The sequence below is a fragment of the Pollicipes pollicipes genome, unplaced genomic scaffold (genome assembly GCF_011947565.3).
Source record: "Pollicipes pollicipes isolate AB1234 unplaced genomic scaffold, Ppol_2.1 Scaffold_4295;HRSCAF=5057_pilon_pilon_pilon, whole genome shotgun sequence".
In the NCBI taxonomy this organism is placed as follows: Eukaryota; Metazoa; Arthropoda; class Thecostraca; order Pollicipedomorpha; family Pollicipedidae; genus Pollicipes; species Pollicipes pollicipes.
Genome location: NW_023596461.1, coordinates 10,434,317 through 10,450,659, shown reverse-complemented (window position 1 = coordinate 10,450,659; position 16,343 = coordinate 10,434,317). Strand labels below are relative to the sequence as shown.

The 16,343-nt window shown below is 59.2% G+C and overlaps 1 protein-coding gene across 1 annotated transcript in view; it reads left to right on the top strand.

The window, feature by feature from the left end:
* The window catches only part of LOC119096697 (disks large homolog 2), a 120,229-nt gene that overhangs the window by 88,568 nt on the left and 15,318 nt on the right, over positions 1-16,343 (top strand). Inside the window, exons 6-12 of the mRNA XM_037219592.1 lie at positions 4,862-4,965; positions 6,046-6,217; positions 6,933-7,059; positions 7,837-8,121; positions 11,127-11,208; positions 14,440-14,444; positions 14,816-14,966. Of these exons, the coding sequence (XP_037075487.1) occupies positions 4,862-4,965; positions 6,046-6,217; positions 6,933-7,059; positions 7,837-8,121; positions 11,127-11,208; positions 14,440-14,444; positions 14,816-14,966 (926 nt within the window). The remainder of the gene's footprint in view (positions 1-4,861; positions 4,966-6,045; positions 6,218-6,932; positions 7,060-7,836; positions 8,122-11,126; positions 11,209-14,439; positions 14,445-14,815; positions 14,967-16,343) is intronic.

The window sequence follows — 16,343 nt, the reverse complement described above, 5'->3', positions numbered from 1 at the left end:
GGGCGGAAGTGAGCAGCTGGCCTTTTTTTTAGAAAAAAATTGATGAAAATCGTTATCCATTATCCGATGGCGGCTCCACAAATACATTAATCTGTACAAGCTCAACAAAATGCAACGCAAGTGAGGAAAGCTAAAAACCTTAGCATGGTTAGTCTTATGAATGCATCACCGATAGGCGTGTTTCACGACGCTTCGAGTAAAATGGGTGTAAGTGTTACGTCGTCGAGACAATCACGAGCACCGTCCTATATTCTGATCATTTCGTTTTTACTGGCTGCTCAGTTCCGTTGGCCTATTTAGCACTTATTTACCCATTTGCATATGACGCACACGGTTGGAATGCGATCAGCTCGAACATTCTGGGACATAGAAGCGAGTACTAGCGATCATACTATTTGCGTTCCAAGCACGCACACTTGCACATTTGCGTTGAGCAAACACTTGCAAACGAACGCCTCCTTACGCACATATGGCCGCACAGTCTGTCTCACGAGGACTTTCCGGCACACAGTTTCACGAAACTTTTCCGTACATTATGTTAGATGTGTATAAGGCATGCACCGAAGGTTGAACCAGTTCATGGTTTTCCTTGTTTCGCGTACACACGCCTGATGGCCAGAATACCGATTTCAACGTCGTTTTACGGAGACGAAATAAATCATTTTCAGAAACGCAACCGTCAGACGCCATTTTCCCTGCTCCCGCATTCTCCGTTGCCTCGAGGCCGGCGCCACCAATGGCGCTTCATCGCATTCGAAATACGTGCCTACCTGTCGCACCTGTAGGACAGTCTCTGACATCGCGTCCGGGGTGAGTGCGCCGCACCCCTGCGTTGGCGGCAGCCGGCCGGACGGCGGGCCGAGGCTGGACCCTCGTGTTGCGTCACGGGTCAACAGGTGCCGGGGTGGCGGCGGCGGCCCGCCACAGACGCGGTGGGCCAGTGCGTGGGTCGCGGGCGGCGGTCGCAGGTGCGCGCTGTATGTCGGAGTGTGTATCGGCCGCCGGCGCGCTGTTCGGCATTTCGAGGTCTGGCGTGTGCTCGGCGACCGGCCGGTGACCGGCTGCAGCGGGTGACGGTGCTGCGGACTGACGGGACGGAGCCGGCGTGGTGCCGATCAGCCGCGTGCGACCGCGCGTCGCTGGGGTGCGTCAGTGCGAGGGAGTGTACCGGTGAAGGGTGGCCGGCGCCACCGCGGACGCCGAGCCGCCATGCCCGTCCGCCGCTGGATGAGGAGCCGCCGGAAGGAGTACACGTCCAAGGACAGCCTGGTGGGTGCACACCGACCCCGCCTAGGGAGGGGGGGGGGAGCGCGTGTCTACCGGGGACACAGCCGGCCAGGCAGGCTCGCCGCCGCCTGCACGTGACCTGCCGCGCCATGCGCTGGCTCCGGCCGGCGTCCGGCGCGCGGCCAGCAGGGCCACGAGGGGCCGCTGCAGAGGCTCCGCCGGCGCGAGCGGCCGGCGCCACGCTCGGGCCGCCGGCCCTATCGTGGCGGTCGCTATCATGCCCGGTATGCGGCCGTCTGGCCGGCCGCTGGCCGTGGCTCGGCCCGCCAGCGCGCGCTCTGCCGCCAGCGTCGCCGGCCGGCCAGGGCGCCGCGCCCGGGGAGCCCACCGACCAGGGCGCCGCGCCCGCGGTCCCACCGACCAGGGCGCCGCGCCCGGCGAGCCCCAGCGGCCGGGGTGCCGCGCTCGGCGGGCCCCAGCGACACTGCCGTCCCGCGGCGTCGGGCGCCGGCCAGGAGCAGGCGTCCCCGGAGGTCACGTTTCTACGACGTATGGTTGGGCGCCGGAGAGTTAGTGAGGCCGGCCCAGGGGCATCACTGGCGTGTGATTGAGCTCTGGCGTGTGGATCTGGCACCCTTTGAAGGCCGCGCGCTGCTTCTCTCTGCTCGACAATTTCCTTGGCAGAACTGCGTCGTGGCATCGCATGCTTTAACTTAAGGGACAATTAGGCGGTGGGCGCGGAAATGATTTCAAAATCGGGCAGTGAAGTGCCTCACAAAGGGCCATGGGTGGGTGCATTATGATGGCCTTTTGTGTGTCATCATGCATCACAGCGTTGATTTGTTGATTGATTGATTGTTGTTGATTCGCAATTGGTGCGTTCCAAGCCCTGCGAGTCGAATAGCCACCGTAACTAGCCCCCCGTCCATCTCCTAGCGCTATGCATCACCCTGAGCCCTGATAATGAGGGAGGGATAACGCAATCCTGGCTGGACGCAACCGCGGCATCGATTAGGGCTAGGCTGGCCAGAGTTTATGTGCACAAGGTTTTCCCCTGGATGGAGATGGAATCTGAGATCCGCGGCTGCGACAGGACCACAACGAAGGGCACGGGCGGGATGCATGAATGCGCTCTTGAACGGTAGGCACATGCCTACTTGCAATGCAGCAGACATTGCTGCAAACATAGCTCCGTGATGACGCATACATTGGTCTGTGTCGCCTCATGCAAGCGTCAAGTCATACCTCCACCAACATGAACAATACACTGTGTCATGGCATACTTATGGTTGACACCGGGGGAGTTGGAATTGACCCCGAAATGTGTTGAAACAGGGGAATCTTCCTTTTTCTCTTCTGAGTTGGAACTGGAGTTTTGGCGAGTCGACTCAATTGTAAATGATTGGGCACACGCAACTGGGCATATTTAAAGTGTAAAGAAGTGTGGCAGATCCTGTGTGCACGAAATGCAACAGGATCGTATAAACCGGCTTATTGTTGTCAAAATGAATATCTATTGTTGCCTTCATGAAGGCCATAAATAGGGTTATCTCCCAAACTACTGTCTCAGGAATTGCCTCCATCACAACTGATTTCAGAACTTACCCATTTCTCAAAAATCGAAGTTGGGGGCGAGTCAAAGTTGCACTGGGCTTCGCTTGGCGTGACACTTGAACCAAGCCCATGTGTTGCGATTCAGGGGAGTCAGAGATGAAAACGATTCGGGTAAAGCAGGATCCAGGACAAATGTTTAGTCACAGGTTTCAAGACGTGTGTCCGTTACCAGCTTTGAGCCCGGGAAGGGCGCGGTCTGGACGGGTAAAGTTCGTGGTGGGCTTTGATGAATATGATTCCATCCGCCCCGGCCGGTCCGGTCGGCCCGGTCCGGCTCACTCTGGCCGGTCCCCATCTGATCGGGCCCAGATAATGTTCTCCGGCGGTGCCCGTCTTCTTCTGTTGCGGCCTGTCCTGCTGCTGTCCGTTCTGCTGGCCTTTTCGCTGCCGTTGTTTCTTCTTACCCGCGCTGTCCCGTCATTCATGGTTTCGCTGCCCCGCATGCTGCGTGTGTCGTCAGCCCTCCTGACCTCTGCCGTGTCGTGGATGGCTTTGCCCACCGGCTCGTCCCTCCTGTTGTCAGTTTTCGTGGCCTCCTCTCTTCGGCCACAGCCGGTACACCCTGTGAGCCACTGTTTGGTGCTGGCGGCAGTCTGGCTGACCCGCCAGTCCTCCGCCTCCGTCCGTGCCGCTGACGCCCCCTGCAGCGCGCCGCCCGCTCCGCTGCGGTCGCCCCATGTGCCGCCTGTTGGTCGAACAGAGCGGCGGTGCCTCGCACCGCGGCCACCGCGCGCACCCCAGGTATCGCGTTACGGCGGCAGGCCGCGGGAACACGAGCTGGCGCCCAGGCGCGCGCTGCGGATCGATCTGCTCTGTAGCTGGCTCGCTCTCTGACGAGCGCTGATGACATGAGCGCTGGCCGCCCATAGGCTTGACGGCGGGCAGTCAAGGGCTGTCGGCTGGGTCGCAGGCGCGCGGTCACAGTCAGAGGCTGGAGGGGAGACCGGAGCGGCCCGTGCTGACGTTTTGTGACTCGCGACTGGAGACTTGGCGCGAGGCATCCCCACGGCATATCGGGCATCAGCACGCCACTGTGCGTCGACCAGCCCCACTTAGAAGTGAAGCTTAGATGCAAACTGATCTTAGCTCCCAAGGGACAATGAATAACCTTTCGAATAGACTGCAGTTTTCCTGCACTGGTCTGGCGACCCGCTCGCCTCTTGGTTAGTGTAGCCTCGCACACCTGGCGACATTTTCCGTCCCAAGTCGCCGGCATTCCGCGCTTAGTCATGCTGGGGGCCAGGAAAGCCACCACAATGACTGTGGCTCTGCGTGCGGTCCCAGCTCAGCGCGCCCGTCGTCTCAAAGTCTAGATCTCCAGGTATGGGCAGAGTCGTTCCGGGCAGCGCTGGCCTGCGCCGTCCGATCGGGGCGGTGGGGCAGGCGCCGCGGCGCCGCCCGCCCGGTCCCGGCCGGGGGCCGGCGCCCCGTCTGGAGCACGAAGCGGGCGCCCCCCCCCCCTTCCCCCCCCGTCCTCCCCCCGTCGGCTCATGTTCCGCCTGGACGCCGCTGACCTAGTGGTGACGGGGGATGGGGGCTGGCGGCTGGTGGCAACAGCAGTGGTCGCACGATAGCATCTGATCTGGCACCTTGATCTGCCACCTGGCGGGCAGCCATCGAGGTCAAAGGACCGTTCTGGCCCATGCCGTACCCCGTACGCCGATGGAGCCAGTCATATGCCCCCCCCCCCCTTCCATCTTTTTCAACCAAAACATGGGTCTAGGGAGGTGTATAGAAGAAATTGTTCACTTTTAACAATTTCCCTATTGTACTGTAATGCCTTCGTACTGTAAATTGCATAGCAGATTTCGTAAATGCCACTAACATCCGGTCACCTTTAAGGTGACCATTGATGCAGTGATGTGATGTGCCTTGTCAAAACTTTCAGAAGCTCAAAACATAGTGTCAGCATCGCCTACGTGCAGCGCGGCTCGTCATCAGTCGCGGCCATGCCAGGGCAGTGTAGGGTGAGCACAATCGACGGGTGGAGACGTTGACCTGTGGCGTGTTCTTTTTCCAGCTGAACGGCGACGATGACTGGGTGTATGAGGAGGTGGCACTCTGGCGGGGCAGCCAAGGCCTGGGCTTCAGCATCGCCGGGGGCCGCGACAACCCGCATGTCGGGTCAGTGCTCGCCGTCTCCTCGTGCTCGGATGTCTCCCCGTCTTCGTGTCGCATCAGTTATAGCGCACAGACGCCAGCCATGTCTGGTGTTGACGTCCCTTCTCGCACCCTGCGATCTGTTTGCGCGCGAACTGTGATGCCCAAATGTGTTAGGTTGCTCCGTCACTGTCAGAGCCGGTGACGGATCTCGTCACGGGTCGTGACGGCCTGTGACGTGAGCCTCGGCGTTTGACCTGTTCTTTCGTGATATTTCTGGCCCGCGGCCGTAGTTTCGAAGTGTCGTATTCATGCACAGTACAGCGCGTGGGCGGGGGTGGCTCGGTGTAAGTGCTCGAATTTACAGTCCTGCATTCGCAAGCCGCCAATACTCTTCAAAGACACTGACCGTAATCTCAGCTAGATCAATATATGCATCGTTTCTGAGCGAACTCAGTCTGATGCAGTCGCGAGCTGATTCGGTCTGATAATGTCACCAAGCTGAGTTAACTCGGTGAATCTCATCTAATGGGACCGTTGCCTCCGGCTAAGAACTAGGTCTTCAGGGCATTTTTGTGACAACACGAACCGGAGATTCGCTATTTGCTCCCGTTTCCCCTCTATTTGCTTCTCCGCGGTTTGCTGATTACACGCGGGGTGGTTTGCGTTGTATTCTTTAGTAAGTGATCGGCCGCCGCTGCTACGATGCCAAAAACTTTCGATGCTTACTTAGCTACAGTGTAATCGTTTCCAAAAACTGCATCATGTCAACTGATTGCTGGCGAAACCGCACCGCCCAGACCCCAGTCAATGAGACGGCGTCGAGAAGTCCGCAGCTCCACAGCACCGCAGCCCAGCTGGCGTGAGCTGCTCAAGTGCAGCACCATCACGCTTGTGCTCTCCCACTCGTCTGACGTTAACCTGCATCCGACGCCTCCCGTACTTGACCTGATCCCGTACCCGACGCCACCCCGTACCCAGCGTAAACCCCGCTCTTGACGCCACCTCAGTAGTGACGTCACCCTGCGTCTGACGTCACCCCGCTCGTGACGTCAACCCACGCCTGACGTCACCCCGCGCCTGACGTCGCCACCGTATCGCCAGGGACGACCCCTCCATCTACATCACCAAGCTGATCCCTGGCGGCACAGCGGCCACCGGCGGTCAGCTGAGAGTCGGCGACATCATCGCCCGCGTGAACGGCGTCAGCGTGGCCAACGTCACCCACGAGCAGGCCGTCGACGCCCTGAGGAAGGCCGGCACCAACGTCCAGCTGGTGAGGTCCAGGGCATGACCGGAGGCTCCATTGATGATGGTGATGCTCTACTGCGAAGCAAGACTTCTCTGTATTTGTCCTATCTTGTTTAGTTCTATTTCCCTTCGTTTGTTGTCGCTCCCCTTTCACCACGCGCTCGCCCTCTTGGGCTCCTCCACATTTTGGGAAGGCGCACGCTCCCACGAGCACGAGCGCTGTTTGGCTCGCTACCATCAAGTGTTGAAACAGCATAATTATGCCTCGCTATGCGGGCGTGATTGATGGTGCGTGCGTGCCAATGGACGTAAAACGCGTCAGATGTCGTTTTCGCTGGAATTGTGGTGTCTTGGGATTATCTGAAAAATTAGATTCCGTTGAAATTTGATTAGGGGTGCCACTTGGCATTATTTAAAGTGCGAGTTTGATTTAATTTCGCATTCATGCTTGACATCATGTTGAAGTATGCCGAAGCGTATCTTCGCATAATACACTCCGTACTCGGTGAATTGTCGACCACAAAAATAGCAAAACAGCATTCTGTATCAGTCATGTGTCACACGGGCGTCGCATGGAACTATAAAGATGGAATTTCTGGGTTTTTTGTTGTTTTTTTTTCTCTCGTGGTTTCCTGTGACGTTGTGTACCGCTGCTGAGCAGCCTGGGCCAGCTGTTGCGTGTGGTCACTGGCGGTGGTGCGCGCTCGCTGACCCGAGCCCGGCCGGCGCGGTGCCGGCAGTCGGTGAGGCGGCGCCGGCAGCCGCGGTCCGAGTACCTGGTGCAGCTGGAGCTACACAAGGGTAGCCGCGGCCTCGGCTTCAGCATCGCCGGCGGCACCGGCAACCAGCACATACCGGCCGACAACGGTAACCAAGCTGATGAGGGTGTCACCCGATCTCGGTGGACGAGGCTGATGAGGGTGGCACCCGATCTCGGTGGACGAAGCTGTGGATGATGACATCCGATCTCGGTTGACGAGGCTGATGAGGGTGGCATCCGATCTCGGTGGACGAGGCTGGGGAGGGTGGAATCCGATCTCGCTGGACAAAGTTGGGGATGGTGGCATCCGATCTCGCTGGACAAAGTTGGGGATGGTGGCATCCGATCTCGCTGGACGAAACTGGGGATGGTGGCATCCGATCTCGGTGGGCGAGGCTGGGGCGGTAGGGTTAGCCTCGAGAGCGCCGACCAAAGACCGCAGCAAAGCACGTGACTTGAGTGTGCCTTGCCGCTCGAGGCCGGCTTGGGCGGGTTTCGAGTCGGTTTCCCGTGGCGTGTGCCGGGGTCCGGAGTGCCTGTCGGCGCCGGCCGAACGCCGACCGAGCGCCGACCGTCACCGACACAGCCCGGCTGCAACGGCCGGCCATATCGCTCAGATACGACACCGGCCGACAGATAGCCGTGAGTCATCGGCCACTGCTGATACCGCCGCTGGTAGAGGCGCGGAGCGACATCACTGATAGCACGGTGACGTCGCCTGTTCCTGGTGCTGTCTCTCCGACCACGTGCGGCCATATCGAAACCTAACGGGCCATTACAGAGCTCCGTGGTGGAAGAAGCACTTTTACTGTAAATGCCTACCGCGCTTGTGGCCCGTGCCGTTGCGAGATGGTGGCTGACGCGATCAACGGCGCCCGTTCCAGGCATATACGTGACGAAGATAATGGAGGATGGCGCGGCCTACCAGGACGGCACCATGGCTGTGGGGGACCGACTGGTGGCCGTGGACGCCGGGGTACGTCGTGCCTGCCCGCCACCCCTCACGCGGGCGAGCGGTGCACGTCTCCGCCGCATCCCTCGCAGAGGTCGGCCGCGCGGACGAGGCCCATGGCCCGTCGCTACATTGACCTGTCCTGTCCCGCGTCGCTCGTTGCCGAGCAGTGCTGACCTCAGCTTGCTTGGTGTGGCGGGACGCCACCACAGGCCGAGCAGGCTGTATACTCTACGCTAGAAAAGATTGGGCATTCGTTCCACTCTCTCTCGTCGCTGGCTGAAGTTGATGTTGGCTCCATTTCAAGGACTAGAATTATGTTGTAACGTTGAAATTAACTGCTCTCGCCTCGAGCAGCGGAATCATTTGTAAACGCATGTAAATTGTAAACGCATGTAACGCATGTAAACGCATGTAAATTTGAAGATCATTAGCGTGGGGACCCTTCAACGTTGCATGTGACGCGAGAGTGAGAGCTGGGACGAGAAGCTCGCCCCGAGTTCCTGAGTCGAAGCCTTTCCTTCAAGATGTTCGAGGCTTAGCAACTGCACCGCTGGCCGGCTTCACTCCCCTAATGTGATAATGTTTTACGGAGTAGAAACCGACATCAGTCCATTAATTAATTGCACCATTAGGTGTTAGTGCGGTCACTTTCTTGATCACACACTTCCATTAACGGAGTATAACGGAGCAGCGCCGACCACAAAACGAGCCACCGCCTGATCTAAGTAGGAGGGCCTAGCGGAAACCGATTGGCGCGAGTTCAGCAGGTGTGAGCTAGCTGCGTCATTGATGCAGTCTGGTACTGTTGCATTCGCCGCCCACGAAACATGTTCAGGTTATTAAGTGTGCTAGCCTGACTAGTTGCCAGGGCAGTAACTGATTAGTATGTATGTCTGCCGCCATTAAAACTCCTGTTTGCTTGTTAAAAGTCTATCAACTGTCATGCAAAGTATGACATACGTGCCCCTAACTTCAGTACAGCGGATAGCGGATGAAGACTTCTGGCTAGGAGGCCATGGGGCGAGCGGCCCAGCATTGTCGTCCGAACGAAACTATTTTAGCTCCCGCTGGTCGCTTAGCCACCTTTTATCATCATTTCCGGCAAGAGGGCCGCGATGAGGACATTTCCGGCCGGGCCACGTCAGCGCCTTACGCGCTCTGCCTGGCCGGCTTTACGGACCACGGCGGGGATCAGCGCGATCACGCGTTATCGGCAGGTCGTCCTCTGGCGGACAGCCTACTGACGATTGAGTCCTCTGACAGAGCCGTCGTCCTGATGATTGGGCGGCTGTCGTGGCTGACGTCTCACCGGCCGGCTCTTGCAGCGGGGGGAGCGGCAGCTGCTGAACGTGACGCACGAGGAGGCGGTGGCGGCGCTGAAGGCCGTCACCGACCGCGTGGTGCTGACGCTGGCCAAGCACGACGGTCGGACGCCGCCGCCGCCACCGCCGCCGCCGCCAGTCGCAGCCGTGGCGCGCCAGCCGCCCGGCGGCGACTCCGGCCACGCCGCCACCAACGGCGCCGCCACCTACGGCCTGCTGGACGGCCACACACCGCCGCCGCGTGAGTGCCCGCTCGCAGTCACATCACGAGTGCGTCACACGGAGTGCCCCGACGTCACGTCACGTTTGGTGGCGTCACGCCACTGTCGATGACATCACACTCGTGCCATACGCCCCTGGGTGTTATCGTTAGGGGGGGGGGGGGGAGGGAGGTGTGCATTCAGGACTGTTCACAGGCACTGGCTTGCCTCGTCGAGCATTCCGGTGATTTGGGCGTGACTTGTGCGACATCAGTAATCCACAAATAGTGTGTTCAATTCACATCGCTGATAGATTCGGGCTGAGCGGGAGCGCCGGGCTCGGGTCCGCGAACCTGCTCCTGACAGTGGCGGAATTGCTTTGGAGGGGGGGGGGGGGGGGGGGGGCTCCAGAATTACGACTGTGAAGTGTGCCCAACTCGCGCGGCCCGTCTCGTTCCGAGTAGACCCCGCGGCCTCGCTGTGGTCACGAGCAGGAAGCGGGCCGAGGCCCGCTCGGACCCGCCTGAACGTGAGGCCGATCAGGAGGCGATAGCTCCGCGGCTCTCAGGCTTCCCAAAGTCAGTCAGTCAGGCATCAAAAGTGTAGACTGAAATGTATGTCGTTAGACTTGTCCCACCACAGGTTTGAGCGATCACCGCGGGTCGCAGAGTGACCTCTTCCCGCTGATTGCCTGGGGTGGCCAGACCCTCGTGGGAAACGTTCTCTCTTCAACGGCGATTGGCTGGTCTCAAGGGGAATGAGGAGCAAGATGGCATGAAAGTCTGGGAGAAGGTCTAGTAGGCACCAGAGGCTGCAAATTTGAAAGCTTATTGATTGATTTAGTTATTTATTTATTTGACCCCACTCGACACTCCACATGAATACCTGGATATTACGTGTCATTGGTCTGAGAGATAAAGCAGTATATAAAAAAGAACGGAGAGTGATAAGGAATGAAAAACGCACGAGCGCATGCACGCATAAAGAGAATGAGACTACCCTATCACACAAAAAGGACCTGGCAGCGCGCTCAAAGCTTCTGGAATTCCGTCGCCGAACATCCACAGGCATTTCACTAATGAGAAACGCCACTTAGTAGGTAAAGGACCGCTGTCCTGCCGCCGTGCGCTTTGCTGGGAGGTGCAGGTTGTGGTCCATGCGGGTAGTTCGGTCACTGGTCCGCACGTCAGCGTATTCTTGAAGTAAACAGGCAAGGCCCTCAGGTCCGCCTCGCTCACGGGCTTTTTGCGCAGCAATAACAGTTTTTACGTTACATATTTGGCGAGGCGTGGCAAAGTGCAGGTTATCCCGCGCGCGAGACACGTGGTCATGCTTTCGTAGGCCAGTAGCTACTCTGGTAGCGAAGTTAACTGCTTTGAGCAGTCTGACCTCGTTAGCAGCTGACCCCTGGTCATAAACCAAAAAGCGGTATCTCACACGCAAACTCATATTTCTGCATATTTCTCATCCAACTGTACGTCTCTGGAAACACTGATACCACTGAAATTCAGCTGTGACCTGGTGTTACTCCCGTGACATGTGGCGGTGACCTGATGTCACGGTCATAGCCCGCAGCCATAGCTCTTCCTTGACACGTCACTCGTGACAATTGGCCGTGACCTACCGTCACATCCGTGACCAGTGTGACCCTTGACCTGCAGCCGTGACCTGAGCCCCCCTGTGCCCTCTGCCCGCAGCGCCGCTCGACACGTCGTCGGCTTACAACGAGCCGTACAACATCGCCACGCCGAGTGTCGTCAGTGTGGAGAACGTCGCCAGGTGGGTGGAGCCGCCGCCAGGACAGCAGGCACACCGCCCTGGCGCCAACGGGACAGCAGGCACACTGCCCCGGGCCGCCGGGACGGCAGGCACACTGCCCCGGGCCTGCCGGGACGGCAGGCACACTGCCCCGGCGCCAACGGGACATTAGGCACACTGCCCGGCTAGCCCACTGCAGGCATCCTCTCGGGGTCTAACTCGCATGCAGTCTACCTCTAGACCCTTACAGTTTTAGAGCGGCCGGAGACGGCCAGGAAGCGGCCAGAAATGACCGGGGCAGGTCAGAGGACGGTCGGGGATGACTCAACAGCGGGGGGGGGGGGGGAAGCGGGGGGGGGGGGTCTATTTCCTAATGTAATGCGCTGCCCCCAGGTCAAGACGCCATTTGTCCAAATCTCACCGTCACACGCCTGTCCTGACCGTCCAGCTGATGGTACGCCGTGTCTGGCGGTCCTCGTTTCTCCTTGGAGCTCGTGTTGGTGCCCCGGTCTGGCTACCCTCGCTCCCGGCCGGCCCTTTGTCAGTGTAATGACTCGAAGGACAAGACGTGGCGATACTGTTGGCACGCTATTGTCTCCTTATCGGGCGCGCCCCAGTGAGCGTGATTGGGTTTGTTTTGATCGCTGCATGCGGCACCGACCTTGGACGCGTCTGCGGCAACACCATCGCCATCTCGCGCGCGTGGCGCAAAGCTCAACATTGGCTGAATGCCGTCATGTCTGGTTTCGCTGTCCCTGCTGGGACTGGCGGCAGGAAGAGACAGTGAGCTGCATGGTCACTAGTTCGGCCAGATCGTGGATTCTGCGCCTGCTCTAGAACAAGAATTCAGAAACGGCTAGATTCAGGTCACGTCCCATGGTGATGGTTCCATAATGGTCATAAACTGGACTGACCCAAATTGCATCATAACCCGTCAAGCGACTTTGGGTGCCTAGGAAGTGATCGGGTTGCACCAACCCTTCCCGTACGCTGCTGAGAGCCGCCACCATGCATATTTAAACTCGACAGTGTTTGCTCGCTGTTGGTGGGACCTGAACAACGCATATAAATGTCGCCTTTGTAACAAGTGGTGTTGCCAGCTATTGTAATGGCCTGAAGACCAAACCCATTTGACGGCACTTTAAGGGGAAACTATTTGACTCACCGCAGTGCCCGGCTAGAACCACATCGTAAAAGTGCAGTTAGCGAAAGAAAGCTGCAGCACCGGCGCGTAGTTTTGCCGTCTAAGGAGCATGTTGAACTCGGACAAATGTCAAGACACACCGTTAGCCCATCGGACTCGAACTTCGGACAGGAACACCAGCAATGGGAAGCGTCTCGGCACCCGTAGCGGCGCTATGGGACATCTGTACTTGCAGCGATAGGGCAGGAACACCAGCAATGGGAAGCGTTTCGGCATCCGTGGCGGCGCCATGTGACATTGTATTGGACGGGAAGCATCTCGACATCCGTGGCAGCGCCACGTTACCTCTGTATTCGCAGCGTTATTGCGCGAGGTGACGTGCAGCGTTGTCATGGCCTGTTCGAAAGTGAAATGATGTAGCTGACGCGATTAGTCGCAAACCAAGTAAATTATGGCAGTATTCTGCTATTTAGAACACACGACTCTGGAAAAGCATAAGGTTAATGGTTTCGAACGAACGTCGCGTCAGAAATAACCGTGACATTCAGTTCTAGTCAACAGACTATTGACCCGTTTAATACTTTAAGGTGTTTAGAGCACTAAAACACAGGCTGGGATCCTGAAAGTCCTTTTTGGAAGGAATATTTAGTTAGATACGGATCCTCTTTGAACCGAATAATTTTCTGAGGGGACTCAAATCAAATGGTTCAAACCACCAGTCATCCAAGCAGCCATTCTCGAAGCGAACTAGGTTAGCTCCAAATCGTCAAGCCCGGCTCCACTTGTACCGACATGTATCACCGCCGCTGGAGCCGTATGTGGCGATCCTCAGCTCAGTGTCCGGCTGTGCCCGCCTCTAACGGTAGGCCGTGACCCGCTGGTGACCCCCCCCCCCCCTTCCCTCCTCACGCGCCAGTCAGGGGCCGCTACTACGGTCCTGTCGGGAGCAGCCCCACACGCCGGGGAGCCTCCCACGGTCAAGCCAGGGACCGGTGGCCGCGGTCGGGATAGCCGGCGTGTCTTGTGCCGTCCCGGCTGAGGGATTTCCCCGCTGTGTGCCGTGCAGGGAGGGGAGGGGCGGACCGGTGACGCCTCTAGTACGCCGGTTCCGGCGGCCGGTGTTGACTCTGGCCGCCGCCCGGGCCGCCGCGTCACCGGTCGCTCCGGCGGCGCTGACCGCCAGGCGTCTCCCTGAGCTCCCGGGCCCGGCCCCGGCGTCACACCGACGTTCCGTTGTCGGCGTCGGGCCGGCCCCGGCGTCACTCAAATGCGCCGACATCGCTGTCAAGCCGGCCCGGCGTTACACCAACGCGCCAACATCGCTGTCGGGCCGGCCCCGGCGTCACTCAGATGCGCCGACATCGCTGTCGGGCCGGCCCGACGTCACACCAACGCGCCGACATCGCCGTCGGGCCGGCCCCGGCGTCACACCAACGCGCCAATATCGCCGTCGGGCCGGCCCCGGCGTCACACCGACGCGCCAACATCGCTGTCGGGCCGGCCCCGGCGTCACACGAACGCTCCGACATCGCCGGCGGACTCGACGCCCGGTGCACCGTCCCGAAGCACAGACCACCACTGTCTCTCGACGACTGTCCTGCCAGATGGCCCGTTACTGGCTTGGCCTTGGGTTCGATACTGTCCTGTTTATTTCCCCAGCACCGCTCGGTCACTAGGACGAGTGCCCAACACTGTGAGTGTCCCACGGTTGTACGCTGCCGCTTCCCACGGTCCGACAGCGGTCTTCTGTCACGTGGCGCGATCCTGCACGCGGCCCAGCACTGACCTCATTTGGTCACTCCGGAGTTTTATCGTCACTGCTGGTGTGCGCGAGTCAGGACAAGTTTTCTGCGGCAATGTATGGGATGCTGCGTTCTCCACAGATATTATCTCTATGCTCAGTCCTAATTATCGTCCGTTGAAAACATTGAAAGTCCGGCAGGAGTTTAGAGGCATTTGCGCTTGAGCTCCACCGTCGCCCACGGGTACCTGTCACCCGGTCCACCTGTCCAGGTGTTCAGTCTATATACGCCTTTCGCCGCTGCCTGTCGGCGCTGGTTGCAGCCCGCGGTCTGACGCTGGCCGCTGCCTCCGCCGCCGGCTGCCAGCGCTGGTCGCGGCTCGCGGTCTGACGCTGGCCGCGTACTCCCCGCCGACCCCTCCGCCGCCGTCTGCCGGCGCTGGTCGCGGCTCGCGGTCTGACGCTGGCCGCGTACTCCCCGCCGACACCCCCGCCGCCGTCTGCCGGCGCTGGTCGCGGCCCGCGGTCTGACGCTGGCCGCCCCCTCCCCGCCACCGTCTGCCGGCGCTGGTCGCGGCCCGCGGTCTGACGCTGGCCGCCCCCTCCCCGCCGCCGTCTGCCGGCGCTGGTCGCGGCCCGCGGTCTGACGCTGGCCGCCCCCTCCCCGCCGACCCCGCCGCCCCCGCTGAGTCAGCTGACTCGCGCCGCCGCGGCCCGAGCGAGTGGGCCGGACCGGCCGCCAGCCGGCTTCGATTCAAACGGCGGCCGACAGTCGGCTCTGGAGACGCGCGGTGCTCGTGTGGCGCCCGGTCCGCCGCCTCGAGCCAGCATGACGCGCAAGTCCGCCATCCGCCGGTTCACGGCGCTCTACAAGCGGGGCAAGGATCGCCAGGGGTGAGTGGACGACCTTGAGACTCGCGGAGGGGTCGGAAACCCTGCCCCGCTGTTTTTCACGGGTGGAGATGTTTGGCCAGGAGCGCCTGCGCCCTTTGCTCTCACAGCCGGACTGGTCTCGCAAGCCCATTCATCCAGTTTATGAACCGAAAGTAGCAGAGTTGGGAAATTTATGATGCCCTTTAGATCAGGAAAATGTGGGTTGATCGATGTCGCGGCTTCTACAGCATACATTTGGGCCGCCGGCGTCATCTGCCGTGGCTGGCTGCTCCCAAGGACAGCGTTGTCGCATTAAGGACTGGTCGGGCTGTTGGCGTCAATGCACTTCATACACACTTGATGTGGTCTACCTATATGTATGATAAACGCCCACGAATACGTTTGTTTCGTATACTTAGTTTCTGGCGTAGCGGGATATACATCGAACAAAGTAGTGCTAGTTTAAGCGCAAGGACAAGAAAGTACCGCTTCGGTCCAGTTCCAAAGGGTGTTTGTTATCGTTGGTTTACGCGGGTTTGCCTCGCCTCTCTTCAAGCCTCGGCTTGGAGAAAAGGGCGTGGGGGTATTCACGCCTGCATCGCTTTTACATGTCACATGCCTAAGAAGCGCGACTAGCGACGTGTCTCAATGACTCGTGTTGTTACGCATGGCGTAATTCAGAAAAAAACGCACGCGTGAACGTGAGCTTTTTGCCTGCGCGTGTGCTGCCTTCAAATAAGTGCGTAGAGAAGCGCGGACCATGCCATCTACATATATGCGGAACCCCGCACCGGCGTAGCGACTCAGCAAATGGACAGGAAAATGCATGCCTGTCTTACCCGTCAGGTGGCACAGGGCCGTGCATTGCCTGAAATGTCTGTGGCAGTGCTCTACCGTTGGTGAGATGCCGCTGGCAGGCGCGCTTTTCGTGATATCTATGGTGAGACAGCGCTATTTTGTTCTTCACAGTAAAAAGTAAAATACCTTGTCCGTCATGCAGTGATACAGGTTATTGAATAACACGTTTGTTCGAACATATGTCCGCAAATAAGCGCGCTCGTGCAACTTCTGATAACTCTCTGCTCCGGGTTGCGGCAGCTCTCTGTGTTCGTCCTTCTCACGTAAGCTTGGAAGAACGGAATGCAATTCCTCTCCTGAAAAGAAAACGGCCAATTGAGTTACATCTGCCTTGTTCGGACCGGCGGATGCGGGCGTCACTGCATACAGTTCTGCCGGCGATGCTCTGAGGCGGCTCCGACGTGGCCGAAGGTCGACGGTCGTCCGCAGGTGGACCGTCGGCGCGATATTTTTAGCCCAGCAGTCAGTTGAAGTATTGAACGGCGCTCGTGACTGGGATGGAGGGCGGTGCGCTGTTTGGCTGCTGCCAGATGCGTCAGT